At 35.8% G+C, this 20,642-nt stretch overlaps 2 protein-coding genes across 5 annotated transcripts; both read left to right on the top strand.

The window, feature by feature from the left end:
- The first annotated feature begins 170 nt into the window (after positions 1–170).
- LOC135598324 (uncharacterized) lies at positions 171–9,581 on the top strand. Of its 3 annotated transcripts, none has more exons than XM_065091928.1 (13): positions 171–346; positions 412–490; positions 588–677; positions 3,706–3,801; positions 4,049–4,123; positions 4,198–4,250; positions 5,101–5,251; positions 6,176–6,286; positions 7,247–7,373; positions 7,522–7,619; positions 8,132–8,270; positions 9,079–9,131; positions 9,299–9,581. In XM_065091928.1, the coding sequence occupies exons 1-13, from the start codon at positions 258–260 to the stop codon at positions 9,380–9,382; spliced, it is 1,245 nt and encodes a 414-aa protein (XP_064948000.1). In that variant the 5' UTR covers positions 171–257; the 3' UTR covers positions 9,383–9,581. The 3 variants fall into 3 exon arrangements, with proteins under 3 accessions (XP_064948000.1, XP_064947999.1, XP_064948001.1); XM_065091927.1 differs by having other exon boundaries at positions 177–346; positions 7,519–7,619; XM_065091929.1 differs by having other exon boundaries at positions 186–346; positions 3,724–3,801; positions 7,519–7,619.
- Positions 9,582–11,277: 1,696 nt separating this feature from the next.
- LOC135598323 (uncharacterized) lies at positions 11,278–19,199 on the top strand. Of its 2 annotated transcripts, none has more exons than XM_065091925.1 (6): positions 11,278–11,506; positions 11,621–11,695; positions 12,800–12,888; positions 13,834–13,942; positions 15,159–15,240; positions 18,848–19,199. In XM_065091925.1, the coding sequence occupies exons 1-6, from the start codon at positions 11,318–11,320 to the stop codon at positions 18,934–18,936; spliced, it is 633 nt and encodes a 210-aa protein (XP_064947997.1). In that variant the 5' UTR covers positions 11,278–11,317; the 3' UTR covers positions 18,937–19,199. The 2 variants fall into 2 exon arrangements, with proteins under 2 accessions (XP_064947997.1, XP_064947998.1); XM_065091926.1 differs by having other exon boundaries at positions 11,282–11,506; positions 13,858–13,942.
- The last annotated feature ends 1,443 nt before the right edge of the window (positions 19,200–20,642 follow it).

Below are 20,642 nucleotides of genomic sequence, written 5' to 3'. Positions count from 1 at the left end.
ATTGAGGGACAACGAATCAAGACTCGGAACGGGTCACCCGTTCCGAGTCCGACCCGTTAATTATCCTCGTGGCTCACGCACTCCGGTTAATTATCGTCGTGGCTCACGCAGCCACGTGTTCCTCTTCGCCACGCACGCGCACGCACGCGCACGCACCACAAGCCTCCCATCTCTCCATCTCTTCACTGTTGTGCCGCTAAGCGGTGGACTCCGCAACCGAGTTCCTTCCGCTTCATAGTTTGGATTCCCAACACCTAATGAAGCCATCTCCCATCCATTTCCCCAACTACCCTCATTCCCTCCCCCCCATCCCTTCTCTTCTCACTGCAGCTAGGCTTCTCCCGAGGTATGTAATATCGCTGGTCAGTGTCTCGCCTCCTTGTTTGATTCCTCGTTCTTTCGCGTCGGCAGGGTTCAGATGTCGTCTTCGGCTTTGCAACGCGCAGCAGCCTCGCCAACTATCCCTCCGCTTCCTGACAACCTAATCGTGGTGTGGCTTCCGTTTTCCTTGCATCGGCGAACGCCCGATTTGCTTCTTTGGTAAGCATGTTTTGGTGATCTGTTGATTTCGTTTTGCTCCCTGGCAGTTGGGCTGCGGCGCGGTGTCCGTGGACTATCTGGCGACGGTGGCCGCGTTCCCCAACCCCGATGACAAGATCCGTAGCATCAGCCTCAAGGTATGGGTGCTTCTGAATGCTTCAATCGGTTGGTAGAGTTATTGTTGAACTTGGATGCAAATTATGCCGGTTGAGACTTGAACGGATAAAGTGCTGATATTTTTTTCCTTTTTAGTTTCTTGCTTGGCATTGGGAGTTTGTTTGTAGATTAATTTATTTGATTCCGAAATTGATGCATAGGTTACATTTGGCCGATGATGGCAGGTGTGGTAGGGTGTCGTTTATGATTGATCTTTACTCATATAGGTGTAATAGAGGTGATGTGCCCAACCCAGAGTGGATATACCTGCAAGCATATCCTTTAAATATACAAGGCACAAATAATCATGGCCATTAACGATATTTGACAGAGAACTAGATTTTGATAGTTACACGGATGAACTCTAACAAAATGATAATTTTGCTAGTCTTAAATTTACAGAGATCAAACTGATACCAGATGTTACATGAGAGTTTTGTGCACTTTAGCTTTCTCTTCGATGTCCACTATTGCTTTGTAACTATGGAATAATCAATATACTCTAGTAACATTGTTGGGTACTTCTAAAAAATGATTCTTAAAACAACTTTTATATCTGAAACACTGGTCTGGTGGTGGTGTACCAAACTCATTTACCAAAGGTAGGGGGTTCAAAATATCATCCGATGTATTTTGAAGGTGCCAGCTAGCGTAGTTGATAAAGATTTTGAGAGTATATTGTAAGACCGTAGGCTCGAATCCCGCCTTCGTCACTTATCGTTTGCTAAAAGAAAAATTATTGTTGAGTAGGAAACCCTAAAATTGGAAATGCCTCTCTTAAAGAAATGATGCACCATATATCGAAGTGCAGTATTTTAAATACTGAACAGTGGAAAAGATACATGAAGATGGAGAACTCATCACATCAATTCCTTCGTTTAGTCCGTTCCTCATCTTATGGTGGTTATAAATCGAGATGCCTGATCACTCGGGATGGATTCATTCTCGCAATATGTTTATCGAGAAGGACCACATCACACACTCAATATATTATTGGACTGTTTTTCTATCTATCACAGCAGAAATATGTCCATCCTAGCCTGATAACAGATTGTTTGTTCAACATATCTAATGGCCTACTAATTTCCTAAGGAAAACATGCTTTTAGCATTGGCCTACCACGAGCTAAGCATTGTCAATGAGCAAGTAGACCAGCTTGATTTTTGTCAAAGTTGAGATGTGGTTATGGATTTTCATTAGTAGTGATATAGGGCCCATTTTCAGTCCAAGGGCATTGAGTGCAAAATAGACCAAATTAATGTTAAACACACATTTACTGAACGCTGCAAAAGCATCTAAAGGAACCTTCTTGATTCTTTAAGATAGTTTGTTGTAACATTTTTTCCCTTTCGAAATTTTTGAACTTTTTGAAGATAGGATTACCTTTCTATAGTTTGTTATTGGAGTCATTCAAGAGCATCCCAAGCTTCCTTGGTATTTTTTGAGATTAGGTATTTGATTTATGAGTATAGCATATACATAAGATTTAATGAAGCTATCAACTTTCTTTGTGTTTTGTAGTCAAGATTGGGTACCTTAGCTTCTAAAGAAGTGATGAAACAACCATGTGAAGGAGTCTTATTGATCAGCAGCATAACCTATTAAATCCGTGTTGACAAATATGATCTTGTTATTAGTAAGTATTGTTGTTGTGATCAACACAATTGCACTGGTTTCAACATATCATCCCTGAAATATATTTGTATGTGCCATGCCTACTCATGCCAAAGATACTAGCACTATATCCAAGCCAATTATTAGTATATGCTTGCTGGCTCAAGAGAATGCTTAAAAGGTATCAACAGGTCTTTATCCTGGAAATTACAATCCTTAATAACAAATAATTACTGCTATCTGGTTTAACAGAAAGAATGTTATATTGGTAATGGAAGAGCATTGTTTGAGGAGGTAGCTACTGGATGCAATACATGGTGGTTTAATTCAGGTGATGATATCATGAAACTCAAAGCATAGATCTAAATGAAAGTTTTGAGCAAATGTTTGGAAATAATGGCCTAATTCATAAAGAGCTGTTAGAATGGACTTCTATGTAAAATTGTATTATTATAGAGGTGCAACATATGGACTAAGTTAATGGATGTAGGATTCATTGTGGTGCATCTCCAAAAGTAGTCATGTGAAAGAACAAATAATAGTGAAAAGCAACATTGCTATGTGAAACAGAGAAGGAACTGACCTTTGCCAATGCCTTTTCCTAGTAGGCATAAGATTGAAGAGGAAGAATCTGCAACATGTAGTAAAACATCGTGGATTTTTCCAGGTGGTCAGATTCTATGGATGCATGCATGAACAACCATAATAGGTGGGTGTGTGGCTCAGCAAACTGCAATTTTTTGTGGAGTTTGTCTGAAACCCCACTGAAGGCTCAATTGAGTTTGAAAATCATGCTGATAATTTGCTTTACAAAATTCTGTTTCAGCTGATTCATTTGCTCCACACTAGCAGATTTCATGATACCAAATCTAAGATAAGTAACACTGGATATTGACATTTTATTTTGGGTCACACTTTAATCTACTCTTTTGTTGGGAATGTGGAACTAGTGGAAGTCTACAAATCTAATTAGAAACTAACCATTCATGTCATGATCAATGGCTTTAATAATGTGGTCTTATCAAATGCAGTCAAGCCAGGTTTGGGCTACTGCAATGTGGCAAGACCAAACTGTCTTGAATTGGGAAATCACAAGCCAATCAAGCAGGACCAACAGCTGCCCAGGTCTCTTGTTCCTTATTTTTCTTTCCCAAAAATAAAAATAAAAACCCCCGCCCTCAATGCCACAAAGATAAATGATATGGGAGAATTGTATATTCTTTCTAACTTTAACTGTTCATGTTCTCAAATTGTTACTCAAGTGTATCCTTATTGGTTTCTGAATATCACCATTTTCATCAGACAATGTGCATGATGATCTGATCATAAAAGTTCCTGACTTTTCTTTTCCACTATTCCTACTCTATCTGTCATTAATAAATAATAAATCCTTAGTCCCATCTGTTTGTACAGGTAGAAGGAGGTGGAAATGCTGGAAATGCTTTGACTGGTGCATGTCGCTTGGGTTTAAAACCTAGGGTGATTTCAAAGGTTTTTTTGCCTTCTGTTGTCTATTTCACATATATGTTGCTGTATTAGATTTTGTGATTTCCATGTAAAAGAAAAAAAATGTGCCATTGTCCTAAGAGGCTGGAATTTTCAATATGCATTTATTTGCTGATCTGTTCCCATCTTCTGAAGAAGAAATTAATTTTAAATATTATACTATGATATCCCATGAGAACATTTCTGTTATCGTCTGATCTCCTAACTGTCTTTATCTGGTTATCACTCCAAGGTGGCTAATGATGCTCAAGGGAGAAGTTTGCTCGCAGAGCTAGAAGGAGATGGAGTAGATACTTCTTATATTGTGGTCCGTTGAGCATACGTTTGTCATAGATTAAGCTATTGAAAGATGTCTTTCACATCTCCGTGTACATTTTTCAGGTTGCAGAGGAAGGAAATTCACCATTCACGTATATAATAGTCGACAACCAAACGTATGAATTTCTCTTATGTTGTATTTGAAGCTCTACGTATGCTAAATGACCTTTTGGTACATAATCCTTAAATAGTATTTTCATCATATATGCAGTACTTCCATGGTTGATGGCACTGAATGAGTGTGTTGACTTTACATGGTAGAATACACATCTGAATATATTGCCTCACTTATTTTCAGTTCTTTCATGTGGGTCAGTGTGAAACTAATGCTTTAATCCTGGAATGTCTAAATGCCTGACCTTGCTTTTCCCTTTCTTCAGCATCATGTGTGAGACATGGTATGCTAGTATGGCTTGGACCCATATGGGTCCAGTATCTGAAATTAAAAACCTTGGATAGAAGTCTCACGTAGCATATATTTTGTGTGTGAATGCATATCTGGACATACAAGCACTTCATCATATATTAAAAATTCATGTATATATATATATATATATATATATTCAGAAATTAAATAGATATAGTATATCCTAGGTTCAAAACATGAATTAAAGAATGATATATATACCGTTTAGAAGTTTTTTTAGTGATATGAGATTATCTAAAACTGTAGGATATTGATATTATATTACAACTGACCATAGTTTTATGATGTTAAGATAATATAATATTAAAACTAGCAATAATACGGAGGAAAGTTAAACTATATATATGGCCACATTCAATGCTTGTGTTGAACGTACATGTGATCACATTAGTATATGTAGTTGTATATGTGGCCACCTTTCATGTTTATGTGGTCCAGAGGCACATACAATGTTTATGTGGAGATATGTTCAAATTTAATTATTGTTTAGTTTACTTTCTTTTGTAGCATGAATGGCGGATAATTCTGGATCTTTTCAGGAAAACCCGTACATGTATACATACCCCTGGGAATCCTGCAATGGTGCCAGAAGAGCTTGCCCAGTTGAAGCTTTCATCTGCTTTAGATGGTGCGAGTCTTGCATACTTTGATGGACGATTATGGGAAACTGCTTTGGTTGTTGCTCAAGAGGTAATCATCAGCGTCCTAGCATTGTGGTTACAGTACTTTCTAAGTTTCTATTCTGTCTATGCTTTCTAACTCATACCATCATGATACAAGCTGAAGAATCTAACACTTCCAAAATATGTAAAATGGATCCATGTTACCATCAGGGTAAGTGTGACTGTCAAGTAAAGTTCTATGCAGTTGGAGTTAGAACGTGATATCCAGTTGTTTCTCATGAAACTGAAAGCCTTCGTTTCTTGCTAACCAAGGGTTCCAGTTCCCCTTTAACCATAGTCCTCGTATTTCTCATCCAAAGCTATATATATAACTATGATGACATGATGGTGAAGTGGACATTCATGTGGTCCTTTTTGCTCATTCCAATCTATTCACTTAAAAGTTACAGTTTGGCTTCTTCCCTATGCATGGACAGACCTATTCAGCTGAAACCATGCCACTTGCCATATATTAGCACGCTATTGTTGCAGACTCAAACTAATGTTTGTATACATTTATGCAGTTGACATGCATAATTCCTGCAGAATGCAAAAAATCTCTCTCACTGTTAATACTATCACAAATGAAATAGACTGGTTATTTCTCGCACCTCAAATCAAGGATTCTATTATACTTGGTGTGCTCAATTTAGCCTAATTGTTTCACCCTTCTGTTATAATTAACTATGCAAGTACAGTTTTCATATAGTTCCATATAGTTAAGGTGAATAGCTTTCTGGGTTTTAACACCTGGCCTGATCAAGATTGACTTGAAATAACTGTTATGCATAAATAAATGATTGAAATTTTGATTTTTGAACTACAGAAGGTTGGAAATGCACATGCATGATTGTCATCAACATGGTCGTCAATACTCTATTTTAGTTTCTAGAATATGCATTTCTTGTTGCTGAATCCAACTAATTGTTTCCTATGATAATTTTCAGCACAGGCAAGTCGAAGGAGAATTCCTATTTTAATTGATGCAGAACGACCTAGGGAAGGATTGGACGATCTACTTAACTTGGCAACTTATGTTGTATGCTCTGAAAAATTTCCCCAGGTAAGCATATTCTTTAAGCAAACTTAAACAACCCAGTAATTACGAAATCTAATGTTTGTTCAACTTCAATGAATTCTCAATATGCTCAAACAATTACATCCCCACTGTCTGATTAACACAAGTTATTTTAGTTTTCTCGAGCGAAGTATTGAAACATGTTCTGGGTCTTTTTATTCTGGTGATGCTCGTATTGTTTCACTTATTTTGCTATGATCCTTTATGATTTTCTTTTGTTTGAAAACTTTTTGCTGAAGACATCTGTGCAAAGATGACTGTTGGCAGCTGACTCAATATCTGTGGTTGATTGTAGGTTACTCATCTCAGTAGATTTAGATTGTAGTATTAGGTTTTGCCATGTCATAATTGGGATGAGTAACTTCTCTGCATGTGCCATCTTGTTTGATTATCATGAACTCCTCGTGATAACATTAGAGAGTAAATTATTTCAACTTGTTGTATTCTTGATTATTTATGTAAACATATAGCTTCAATATGTTCCTCACCATAATTTCATCTCTCTGTTTGTAGACATCCCCCCTCTACCTGACAAAACTCAATATGTTCTTCACCATAGTGGTGCACAGCATTGCAATGGCAGCCTAGAAGTTATTGTTATCTTTCAATTTCTTTCTGTTGCATGCGTTAGCACAACTTGCCACTTTATAATGATAATGCTACTAACTGTTCTTTTTAACCAGGCTACCTGATGCTATGTAGCAAAACTTCATGTCAACTGTAGCTGATGATAGGAATACATGAAATGGTTGGGTAGAATGCTTCTTGTAAAATTCTTGTCTATAATGTACATGCACATTGCACCACTGCATTTTATGATTTGAATGATAATAATAGGCACTAGATAATAACAATAAGGCACCACCACTTGAAGTTGGTGCAACCAGTAGGCACTAGATAATAAGAATAAGTTTGGTACTTACTACTGCTCTGATTTTTTTTCAGGTGTGGACAAATGCGCCATCTGTTTCCAGTGCACTGGTCTCAATTCTTGTGAGGTTACCCAATGTGAAATTTGTTATTGTGACTCTTGGAGAGAAAGGTTGCATATTGCTTGAGAAAAGCACAACTGGTGAGTGCATGAACTAAGACACTGGCCTCTCGCTGAGTGGTATTGAAAGATCATATCAAGTTTGGACAAACTTGACTGATCTTGATCATTGTGGAACTGAAGATAGTGACACCATTTATACGCTTTTCTGTTACTACTTGAACAGAAGCTTCTGAAATGGAGGAAACTGAAGTAGACAGCTTACTGGAGTCTCTAAGGACCAAAGTTGGTGGAAGTTCTGGTATCCCTACTTGCATTTCATCCGAGGTATGTTCCTTCTAGATGACACGGAACTTCAAATAATTCAAAAACACACATGCATATATATATATATATATATATATACATATACATACATATATACTTATGTATATATATACATATACATACATATATACTTATTTATATATATACATATACATATGTACATATATACATATATACATATATGGTGGACCTCCAGCAGCACTTCCTATGGTTCTGACAATTGCTATCACAAGTGCTCTCTCAAATTTAATAAATCCAGTTGTCTACATATCTTTCAGCAATTATGCTGAAATATTTCATGATTTGGCACCATCAATAATCTTGCCTGCATAAGAGATGCTAGCTAATGATAATCAAAATTTTGATTTCTGCTTGATATTATTATTCTAAGGTTCTACAACATTATACCAGGAAATTTTAGTTCATCTCCAATATTTCCTGCTGAACTAATTTTTTTCAGCATTCAATATCCTTTGATTTTGTTGCTGATGTATATTCTATTCCAATTCCAGGCTAGCCTGAGAATTAGTGCTGGAGGAATTGGTGCAGTAAATGGGCGGTTACATGTAGGAACCGCAGAGATCATATCTCCTACAGAGCTGATTGACACGACTGGTGCTGGAGATGCATTTATTGGAGCTGTTCTCTATGGTGTGTATTAATTTTTAGGATACTTCCTATAGATAACTTGAAATATAAAAGCATATTAATATTGAAGATTCGTTTAATATTTGTGGACGTGCTAAGGAGACCTAATGTATACATCACAGCTTACAAGATGTGAAACTAGTGATACGAACAGGGAAAAGGGAGACCTAAAAGGACCTTGTTTATAAACTGTGAATAAAGATCTAAATGCTTTTAATTTAATTAAAATATTTAAATTTTTTATGATAAAAGATCCATATAGCAGATCAAAACAGTAGGGATATTACAGTTTTGTTGTCGTTGTCGTATAAAAGCATGTAACATATATCTCATCCTTTATTTTCATCTCTATCAGTTCCTTCTTTAGAGTTTTACTAATTAATTCAAGCTGCTTTGATTCTCTTATCCTCTGGTATTTGACACCTTCCAGTTATGGTTGAAATTATTTGAGTTTGTTCTATTTTTAAATTTTGGAATGGAATTGTTATGTTATATTGCCTGAAGAAAACATTAACATGTGGAAAGAAATAATGTGTCAATTCATCAATTTATAGTGTACATTGGGTTGTCTGCTTAGCACAACCTAATGGTAAATTTGTGTTAAAAACATATTTTAGATACTAAAGAACAGGCATGGATCTGGGTTTCTGGATGCTTAGTGATGATTTTTCATAACCATGTTGTTGGTCTCATTTATATTGCCAATACACTGCTTTGGGTTTATTATAGTAGTTCTCATGGTTTTATATTGTTGAGCTGCTGTTATCCATACTCTTCCATATGATTTACTGTTTCTTTATTGTCCTTTCAGCAATTTGTGCTGGCATGCCACCTGAGAAGATGCTGCCTTTTGCCTCCCAAGTGGTATGTCTCCTATTCCTCTTTATTTTATACTCCAGTTTTCTGTCAATAAGACTTTCTTTTCAAGGCATCATAAACACCAGCATTCCTTCTGACAAACACAAGTATTGGTTATTGTTAAATTCCTTGCAAGCCACATGCATCTAATATTTAGTGTGCAACTATTGCAGGCGGCTGCAAATTGCCGGGCTTTGGGCGCTAGAAGTGGTTTGCCCTGGCGTGCAGATCCAAGATTAGCTCCATTTTGGCTTTAGATTTTGTGTGGTGTTTTCGTGACATATGGTATGCTTTCTGCAGAAGTGGGCTGTATCGATTGTTGGCTTACGATGCCGATTTTTTTATAAATATTTACCAGCAGATCCAAAATCATGTTTTTGCCGTGTTCCCAAGTATGAGTCGGTGTTGCACCTATTCTTTCTCAATATTTGATCTTTGAGGTATTTATACTGTTGATGTTTTATTTTCAAGTATATTTTGTGTTATATTACTGATTGTGTATGTGAATTCCGAAAAAAGTATCAGAAGCTATAGATTTTAAAATAGTTATAGATATTTAAATGTTAATAAAAGAAGTCTCAGTTGATCAGTTAATAATATAGTCTCTTCCAATATAGATCTGATCTTAACAAAACTTCCTACCATGAGCAAGTCGGATGCCTTTCTTATTAGAAGTTGAATTCTCGGTAAGGTTATGGATTTAAATGTGCTTTTTCTTTATTAAGATTCATAAACAATTCTCGCCTCTACAGTTTTATTATATGCATTTCAATAAAAGTGAAAATTATGGTAATATAATATCATGATAAAGTTCATTGAACGGAAGACGATGGTCTTTGTGTTTGGAAGAAAAACAAACAAATTGGAGGATGAAACGACATTTAGTGTTTGGCAAATCCCATTGTTTGTAGGGAGACAACAGTGTTTCATATTTATTAATTTATTAGAGTTGCATCGATCAAATATAATTTGAATAATATTTTGTTAGATTTATTATATGTATGATCGATGCGCATGCAATTGCAGAGAGATAGTATATGCTTCTATATAACTTTTCCCTAATTATATATTACCATTTAGTTAGTCACTTTTAATATCTAAATTTTTATATTTTAAAAAGTTACATTGGTATTTTTATAATTACGAAAGTAAAATATTTAAATCTATTTATGGTATCAGTTTTATTAATAAAATATAAAAATAAAGAGTAAAATGTAAATTTAATATTCGAATGGTGTTAGACGACATCGGAGGCGACGGATGGGGTAAGCGCGAGGGGAAGAGGAGGTGGATGGGGCGGAGGCACTTGTGAGGGTTTTGGCTGATAGCAACAACGACAATAGCGGGAGGAGTGAGTGCGAGGGGGAGAGGTGTACGGGGTCGAGGCGACCGTGAGGTCTCTGGCCAATGGTGGCAGTGGAATGAGTGAGCGCGAGTGGGAGAGGAGACGATCGGGAGAGAAGGCGGCAGCCAGAGCTCTAATGACCACTCATCCATTAGTACGATTGCCTTCGCCTTTTCCACTTTCCTAACATCCCCCACTACTCATCTCTATCGCTCTTTACCAAGTTTAGTAACAATGACAACGGGGTGAGTATGAGAGGGAAAAGCAAGGTGAAAACATTGCTATAAAGGGTTGCAATAATGGGGAAGAGGAGGCGGAGGCCGACGATGAGGGCATCGAGGGAGAAAGGGCCACTCAACAATTACGTCGTCGTCCACTACCCACCAACGTTGTTGTTTGGCACTATTAGAATGTTAAATTTATTTTTTCAATCCTTTGTTTTTGTATTTTTGTCAATAAAACTGATGTCGTTAGGATAAATAGATCTAGTTGTTTCATATACATAATTATATGGATGTTAATATTTTTTTTTTAAATATAAAGATCGAAATATTAAAGATTAAAAATAACTAATTATATAAGATAATTTAGTGTTACCACGTTTTATTCTAGAATTTTAGAAGTACTTCTTTAAAATAATAAATGATGTGCCATTAATTTAGCGATATTCAAGTAGGGCAGCGGGTAGGGTTGCGTTCCTAAGTCCGGTCCGAACGCAGTCACTGATACGGGGAAAACCCAATCCCTAAGATGGATATGGTTATGGTTTCTCCAACATCCGACCTGTTATCGCCTCCCTTGTTTATAATTCTCAGTAGCGGAAAGAGAGAGAGCACGAACAAAATTGATGAGCAGCATGGCGGCAGGCGGCGGCGAGGGCGAAGACGAACTCGTCACCCCTGGGGAGCTGCTCGGCGACTCCAGCGGACTAATCGCCGGCACGGGAGCCTATGTCGCTCCCAACGGTCGCTCTATCCGCGCTTCCCTTGCCGGCATCCGCCGTATAACCCCTCCCCAATCTGATGCTGCCGACCAGGTCGCCTCTCCTCTCTTCTCCTTCTTTACCCTTCTATCCTCTTTGGTGGTCAGGGATTTAGGGTTTGGGTCTATTACTGGAGTTCTTACTGTTCTTGGTTCGTTTGCTTCGCAGAGATCGACCGTGGAAGTTGTCGGGCACAAGGCCCAGGGTGCTGTTCCACAGCCCGGTTCTGTGGTTATTGCTCGAGTAAGCCTTCTTCCCTTTCCTTTTTCTTGTGTATTTATCATCGTAAGTTCCTAGACGTGATTTTTCTTCCCTTCTTCTTTACTCTGTCAGAGGCACAATCGGTGGATTCGCAATGGGATAGTATAGATTTCAGGTTTTGGGTAATAATTATTAGACGTAGAAACGTTATACTTGGTACATTAGCCTTCAATTGCATATCATGCATGACAGCGGTTGGTTCCAAGATAGACTTTGCAGAAGGTGCGGCACTTGATTGGTCAAGTTACTGAAGTTATTCACAAGCATAGTTTGTCATTGATAACTCTAATGAAAGAATATTATAAGGTGTGGTTGTAAGTATTGAAGCAATAAAGCGAACTTTTTTTGTCACTGTACATTTGTGGTTACTGATAAAGCACTGGTATATTTGAATTTTCACCATGATCATATATCTGGTATATTTAATTTTTAAATCAATGATATGATGTCCCGCTACCTCTTTTCAATCCAAAACTCATGTTATTTGCTAATGATCATTGATCCTTAGGATGTCTACTTAACAGGTTATACATGTGTAGAGTTGATTAAAGAAAACAGGGTAAACACACAAGGACTTTTATTATTGTATCCATCTAGCTCTCCATACAAGTTCTTCAGTTTACACCCAAATTCTCTTACAGATATTTGCATATTCATTTGTCTGGAACTTGATCTTGAACTGTGGTTGGCAAGATGCAAAATGTCACTTACCATTTAGGCTATTAACATCACAATCTTAGTGGAAAGCACCACAACACCACCTTTCTGGTAATCTATTCGAAAGAACTCTGATGCTAAATTTTATTAGACATAAACCATTCCTCATAATATGGAATGTAAGTAAGTTTGTCAGATCAAGTTTTGCAAACTGTGATATTTCTGTTTCAGCTTAGTTGTATTGCCTTTTTACTGACTGGAAAATCCATATTTTATTTTCTCCTTGTGATATTTTGCTTTAATTCCAAACTAACTTACAGGAGTTCATCATCCTGTTATTCCAGCTGCATATCAAAGAAATAAAATTTATTTATATGTGGATGTACACATTTTTGTTGCACTCACAAGTATGTTACTGTTTTTCGGCAGGTAACAAAAGTGATGGCCCGTATGGCATCAGCTGATATAATGTGTGTTGAGTCCAAAGCTGTGAGGGAAAAGTTTACTGGCATAATTAGGTAGCTAAGTGTTCTATACTTGCTAAAGCTAACAACTTTTTTTCCTAAAGTTTCTCGCTAATAGCTGCAATATCTCTTTAATTCTTACTGATCTTTGCTTTTGCTATTTGATTGATCTACAAAGTCAACTTCATTTCACAATTATTGATTGTTTTGTTCTCCTTCTTAGTGTCATCAGAACTTGCATGCTTGTCCACTTTGCTATGCTATGATACTTTTAAGATAGATTAAGGTAATCCTCTTATGAACTTTTCATTTCAACTTTGAATGTCCAGAATCTATGGCAACTAGAAGAGACAATCAGGATAGCCACTGACTTTATTCTTCTCCTGTGTTTCCTTAAGTTAAGTATTTGTTTATTCTGTGCGAAGCATATACAATGGCAGTAACTTGTATCTCTTGTTATTTTCTTTTTAGTTATATTCTCCCCCTGAGCAGTAGTTGTGCCTGTTCTATAATCTACTGATTTCGTTTTGAACTTTTATATCCAGTATGGATGATAACAATAAGGAAACTTTTTCAAGCAAATGTAGGTCACATAATTATTTTTGAGCAAAGTTCACTTAATTTTGTGATCTGAACTTCTGTGACAACTTAGTTATCAACTAGCCTGGGCAATATTACGTGATGGGTCTAACCTAATGCACAAGAGGTGGCCTAGGCATGTAGGTGATAGACAAGCAACCTTGCTAATATCAAGTCAATCAAAAATACTACATATATATATGTATTATCAATGTTTTAAATAATTTTAGAAAATGTTTCAGGAGGTTTACTTACAGATATATGATCATATTGTGTAATTACTGTGATTTGGGATAGGGATGCTACATGATTTATCATATGAAAGGTAGCAAGGTGCCTCTGTAACATAACAGCAATAACAGTGTACCAATTTGTTTGATATATGCTACCACAATAATAAGACTTCAATTATTGTTGCAGTGTTATTAATTCTTGCTGTAACAGGCAACAAGATGTTCGTGCAACTGAAATTGATAAGGTGGACATGTACCTCTCTTTTCATCCTGGTGACATCATTCGAGCTCTTGTTGTATCCTGAAGCACTTTGCATCTCATGTTACTTATGCAAATCATTTTTAGTTCATTTGTCTTGTTTTATTTTGTTATACTATGATGTCCAGGATACTTCTTTCTGGTAGTATTGGTATTGCTGTGTATGCAGTCATTTTGTGTACTAAAGACTTTGCAAATGCTGACCTTGTTGACTTGGTAAATGCCCATTGCCCCACAAAATTTTGTGGTGGTCTTTGAAACAAAATTCTGTACGGTACAGTGGATCAATTTAAAGAGACAGGCATCTTCACCTAGTTAAGTAATAGATCTTACTTATGTGGGAAATAAGGGATAGACTTCTTGACAATTTTGAAGTCAGCTCTATGTCCTGACTTTATTTATTCTGCTGTAGATTGAATTATAGATTTATAAGCAGTGTCAGATGTTATTAGGAAGTGATTAATTTAGAAATTCTACTGGTTATATCTTTTAATACTATTACATTAGCTAATTGGTTAAAGAAACTACTCAATGAAAAGAAGAGTTTGATCTTAAAGAAATATAAAATGCACTAGAAGTTCTTGCACCTATAGCAGCCAGGGTATCACAAAATCTCTCTTGCCTTTCATTTTAGTGAGGATAAATAAATGTTATGGGTAACTAGTTAGATGGCATTTGGAATCAGAGGTCTTTAGATAAATTTACAGGTTTGACAGTGAAAATTGAATTAGCAGTTGTAAAACACTCCGAAGAATACAAGTACGAGTCAACTAGAAAAAAATAACTAGAGAAATTATATTACCTAAGATTTTTATGACATTGCTGGTAATTTGGTAATTATCAGAGAGACAGTGCATGCAACAACTCGTAGAATTTTATATTGTAAAAGAAGTGAGGGCAGTGGATAATTTTTAATTAGTTAGGTTTATGGCCATTGTTGGATTTTTCTTATCCTAATAGTCACACAAGGTATACAACTCCTTTAGATCATCTAATGCATTATTTGTTGTTGCTGGTAGAATGTTTTAAGAACTTCTCAGCAGTTTCATATGGCATTATACAATTTTGTTTGTTTGTTAATCCAACTTATGCTAGATCTTCTATTTTTATGAGTTCATTTGAATCGGACCACAGTGATAGCGCTCTGTGTTTTTATTGATATCATAACTGTCTCACTATATTATAATTACTTGCACTTATCTTTTTATATCATTTTCTGATAAAATCACATGAAAATTAACTCTGGCTTTAAGCTTTCTCTTGGAGATGCAAGGGCATATTACCTTTCTACTGCAAAGAATGAACTGGGAGTAGTTTCTGCTCAAAGCATAGCAGGTACAATGTAGAACTCTAGAAGGGAATTTCTGTTTTAATTTGATGATTTAATTCCTTTTCTAGATAAATATGAAGCTAATTTTAGCTACCAAAATTTAATATTACTTTGATTAGATTGCAAATCTCTGTTGCTTCAGCTGGCTGTATATATAATTGACAACAATCACTTACTGCAGTTATCTTGCTCCCTAATCTTAATTATCGCATCCTTTTCTTCACATATGTGATTGCCTATATTCAATTACTTTCTAATATAATCAATTGACAAAATTCAATTTCCTCTAATTGGAAATGTAATTAATAAAAGATAATCCAATTGGAAACCAATGTTATTGATTTGAATATTAAAGACATTTTAGCTAATTTACTCTGGATTCAATGAATTATTGAACCCATGCAGGTTCTATCAACTAATCAAGCCAAATTAATGAATTATTCAAGCATGGTTTTCATTTCGGGTACAAGACCTATGTTGATGGTTGGACCATTATTAGTCTAGTCCGTTTTGGTGTATAGACATATGGTATATTCAATCATTAGCAAGTATTAAAGCTTGGAAGATGTTTTTGTTCTTCATTCTGGTTTGACATTTATTTGTCTATTAGCCTAACATGTGCTTGTTAGGCATGTATGCCAATGTTAAATCTGGTTTCAATTTCCAGTCTAGTACTAATTTCAACAAGCTATTGGACAGATACAATTTTCACATGTATTGAGCTATATTTCAGTTGTTCCATACTGGTCTAATCAATTAAACTGATAGTGTTCATGCTACTGTACTTTTTTAATGTCCTGTTTTACACAAGAGAGCATTATGAAAATTGTTTGTTGAAGAATTAGAAAATGCAAGTTTGGGAAATAATTTAGTTTAATTGATTAGACCAGTATGTAATCAATATGTAATCTTATATAGAAATATAGTGGACTAATTACATATTATCCCCTGTAGTTAGACCTCCTTAGTATTCCGGTCCTTAAGACTTAAAAAATTTATATTGGAATCTCTATAGTTATGAAAGTGAAACATCTAGTTCTATTTATCTTAATACCATCGGTTTTACCGACAAAAACATGAAAACAATAGGTAAAAAGGTAATTTCAATGTTTTAGTTGGTGATGGCGAACGACGATATCGCTGAGGGTCACAGGTGGATGTTGTGGATGAGATGAGCGACGACGAGAGGTGAGGACTGCTCTGCATTTGCGTTAGTGCTGATGTAGATGTCGAGTGACTCTTTCATCGCTAGGCAATTGCGTCGGCGTCGACGTAGATGTAGAGTGACCCTCACTTCTTGTTGCCGCTCTGTATATTTTACATTAGCCACCCGTGGCCTCCAACGGTGCCACTGTTCACCACCACCGATGTCGTATGTCATCATCAATCGGAACGTTGAAATTATCTTTTTGCCTATTGTCAATCGGAACGGTGCCACTGCTTTCGTAAGTAAAACTGATGGTGTTAAGATAAATGGAGCTAGATATTTCATTTTCGTAACTATAGGGATTCCAATATAAATTTTTTAAGTCTAGAGATCAGGATGGTAAGGAGGTCTAACAACAAGGGGTAATATATAATTAGCCTAAATCTAGATACAGTACAAAGGTCACACCATGATTATCATGGTTATGCTAAAGCAATGTCATTTGAAGTTATAGAAAAAAAATGATGTAAGCTGGGGACCCCATCTCTTGCTGGGCCTTCATCATAATAGTCAAAGACTGGCTTTGCCTAATAATCACATTCGATTACTTAAGCTATATGATTTAGGATAGCATGATAATAAAAGTTTGGGAATGAAGACTGACAGCAAGTCGAAGATCTCAAAAGGACATCAGAAGCAAGAAAATAATAATTAAGGATGTTTTTGTGTGTGTGTGTTTATATATATATATATATATATATATATATATATATATACACGGGGTCAACTAGCCTAAGGGAATTCTTAAATTTATCTTCTTTTGTGCGAATTATTAGCTTCAAAACATGCTCGTAGGCTGTTTTTATTTGGTTTTGCACCAAAGGTTATTTTATATAAATACTTTCAATGACAAGTATGTAGCAAATTATGTTGTCACTAGATATGGAACACTTCTATTATGATTACTTTACCTACTTGCTGCCATTTGTTGGTGCAGGTGAGTGTAGGATTTAGATTTATATATGTAACACATGACTTGCATGGCTATACTCTTAAGATTTTTAGTGTCAATTTACAAGAATAAGGGTGACCTACAAAATTATTCAAATTATAGAGGAATTAAATCATGAACCAGAAACTTTAAGAAAGAGTTATTAAAAGTAGGATAAGATTTGAAATAAATATCTTTAAAAATCTATTTGGTTTTATGCTTGGAAGATCAACTATAGAAGCTATGTATTTATTAAGACAATTAATGAAAAATGTATAAAGAGAAAAAGAAAGATTTACATATGATTTTTATTGACTTAGAGAAAGCCTATGATATGGTGGGTTCCTAGAGATTTATTATGATTGTTTTAGAAAAGAAATGTGTATCCACTAATTATATTGATGTTATTAAAGATATATATGATAATATAGTTATTAGTGTTAAAACTATAGAGAGTGTGTCTGGTGAATTTCCTATTAGTATAGGATTATATCAAGGATCTGCATTAAGTCCTTGTCTTTTTATATTGATAATGGATAAACTTATTAGGTATTTACATGATAGACCTCCCTGATGTATGTTACATTATTTGCTGATGATATTGTCTTAGTTTATGAATGTCTAAATAAAATTAATTATAAACTTGAGTTATAGAGGTTATCCATAGAAACTAAAGGTTTTAGATTAAGTATAACTAAAACTGAACGTATGAGATGTAATTTTAATAATTATATGAATAAATAGGAAAATATAGTTAAGTTGAATGGATAAAATTTTTTTTAAAGTAAAAGCTTTAGGTATCTTGGATTAATTATTTAACAAGATATAAAGAGTAATGAAGATATTATTTATAAAATAAAAAACATGATGGTTAAAATGACGAGGAGCGTCAAGAGTCTTAAGTGATCATCAAATATTTTTGATATTAAAAAGATAATTTCGTAAGACAATTGTGAGATTAACAATGCTTTATGAATCTGAGTGTTGGACAATTAAGAAATAACATATACAAAAATTTTATGTTGCTGAGATGAGAATGTTAAGATGAATATGTAAAGTTACTACGAAAAACAGAAAAAGAAGAGAAAATCGTTTAAGATGGTATGAGCTTACGAGATCTCCGGATGCGATAGTCAGAAGATGTAAAATGATTAATATTAGTGGTACAATGAGAGGTGGAGGAAGATATAAAATGATTTTAATAAAAATTATAAATAAAGATTTAAATACTTTGAATTTAACTAAATATATGACTTTTTATAGGTTTCAGTGGCGACAAAAGATCTATATAGTCAACCCAAAATTGTTGGGACTTATGCTTCGTTGTATTGTATTTGTTGCTATTTAGAAACTATGCTCTTTCAATCCCTACAATAAATTGATGCCATAAATAACAGTTGTGTGTGGCATGATGCATTAAAGCCAGGAGTCATACAAAATTTAGCTGATGAACTTTTTCCGCGATGTTGTCCAGGTGCTACCATGGTTCCAATCAGTTGGACGGAGATGCAATGCCCATTGACTGGCCAAGTTGAGAAGAGAAAGGTTGCAAAGGTTGATTAGGCTTACTTCGATGGTGAAATTGCTAAACCACAACTTTTTCCTCAGAAAAAGTCCTTCAATTTCCAACTCAAGCAACTTGTAATATGGAGATCCTTACTCTAATTGGCACTATAATTAGTGGAATCACTGTTAAAGTTGTCCAACCCAGACTTTGATATACCTGCCTTACATATATGTACGCTGCCCTGTTATATTCATGGTACCCGGCAGTTGTGAAACAATCTGTCTCTGCCATTAAAGCTACAACTTCTTTTCTCGATGAAGGAATATGTACAGGTATCTGAGGTTATTTTACAAGGCGAGAATACCTTATTTTCTTTAGATTAATCTTGGATTACATGCTTGTTTGGCGGCTTTGATTGACAAATGGAGAAACAATTGCTTTTCTCTTAGAGCTATGATGTCTGTTGTCGTTGGAATGGCAATGAGATCTCTTTAGGTTATTGGTTTTTCTTCTGTTTTTGCAGATTTGTGGACGTCAGATGTTGAACTTAATGGCAGCTTATGCTGTGTGGGTGTGGCATTTGGTCAGTTTTGCCCAGTTGATGGTACTACTATGCTGTTGTGAGTTCATCGCCTGAGATTTCTGGCCCAAATACGGTATGCTCGCCCGCCCTTCCTGAGATTAACTCTGATGTCAATGTGATAATGATAGGTTATGTGCTTTCCATTGATCAAGAATTCGTATCTTTGATATGAAGTCTTGATCTTGACAAACTATTTTCCTCGGGCGGGAGTTGATGAACCCATCTGGTGTCTGTGAAAAGGGAAAAAAAGGCTTTTGGTGGTGTTGGAGACAAATGATCGTAGGCAATAATTATCGTGACGATGGTTATGAATAAATGATGGTGATGATGGTTGATAATGAATACTGGAGATGACATTGAAAGCAACGAAATGACCGTAGGTGTGTGAGCATCTTGCCTCGTAAGATTGCTTGTCTCAGGGTGTTTACCTGTGTTGAGAAGGATTTCTCGACCCAATTCCTCTTATGTCCAAGTTAGTAATTTGATATTCCTAAGTCCAGGTTCGAGTGGTCGAGCAAAAAGATCCTTTGTCTTGGGTTTAAGATATGTCTTTATACCTTATTGTAAAGGACAATAAGGAAGCTTGTGATTGTCTTTCTTATCATGATAAACAAGAAGGAAGCTTGTGATTGTCTGTTATGAATCTTCGTTCACGTAAATAGATGGATGGTGGGTGATTTGAATCTCCCGTGGCAATCACATGTTGGATGATGGATAGTTAATAATGTATTCACTATCATTTGTCATCCTCCCCCGAAGGAGTGCTTTAAGGTTCTCGCGAGAGGGGCTCGAAGTGCGTCATTAGTTCATTCGACATGGGAGCCATTTGGGATCTTCTCTTGCGGATTAGGTTTTTTCGACATGCATTTTGAGAAAATTTTCCCCTATGCCTTTGTCGTAGTGGATTTCTACTAGTACGAGTTGGGTTTTCTCGACTTACATACCTCGAGCACATTTTATCCTATGCCTTTGCCATAGTGGATGTTTGCTGGTATGAATTGAGTTTTCCTGACTTATACATCTCGGGCACATTTCGCCTTATGCCTCCACTGCAAGAGATTTCTATTGATACAGGTCAGGGTTTCTTGATTTGCATACCTCAGGCACATTTCGCCATGTGCCTCCATCGCAACGAATTTCTTATGATATAGGGCGAATTATCTAAACTTACATATTTTG

This window comes from Musa acuminata, chromosome BXJ2-1 (genome assembly GCF_036884655.1).
Source record: "Musa acuminata AAA Group cultivar baxijiao chromosome BXJ2-1, Cavendish_Baxijiao_AAA, whole genome shotgun sequence".
NCBI classification, from domain to species: Eukaryota; Viridiplantae; Streptophyta; class Magnoliopsida; order Zingiberales; family Musaceae; genus Musa; species Musa acuminata.
Note: the sequence above shows the minus strand (reverse complement) of the source record. Positions and strands in the feature narration are given on the sequence as shown.

Bases quoted from the DNA above. Each gene is read 5' to 3' on its own strand.
- LOC135598324 (XM_065091927.1), top strand. From the start codon at position 258: ATGAAGCCATCTCCCATCCATTTCCCCAACTACCCTCATTCCCTCCCC. The intron at 347-411 runs GTATGTAATATC...TCGCGTCGGCAG, and splicing joins GCAGCTAGGCTTCTCCCGAG to GGTTCAGATGTCGTCTTCGG. The intron at 9,132-9,298 runs GTATGTCTCCTA...CAACTATTGCAG, and splicing joins TGCCTTTTGCCTCCCAAGTG to GCGGCTGCAAATTGCCGGGC.
- LOC135598323 (XM_065091925.1), top strand. From the start codon at position 11,318: ATGAGCAGCATGGCGGCAGGCGGCGGCGAGGGCGAAGACGAACTCGTC. The intron at 12,889-13,833 runs GTAGCTAAGTGT...TTATTGTTGCAG, and splicing joins AAGTTTACTGGCATAATTAG to TGTTATTAATTCTTGCTGTA. The intron at 15,241-18,847 runs GTACAATGTAGA...GATGTTGTCCAG, and splicing joins TTCTGCTCAAAGCATAGCAG to GTGCTACCATGGTTCCAATC.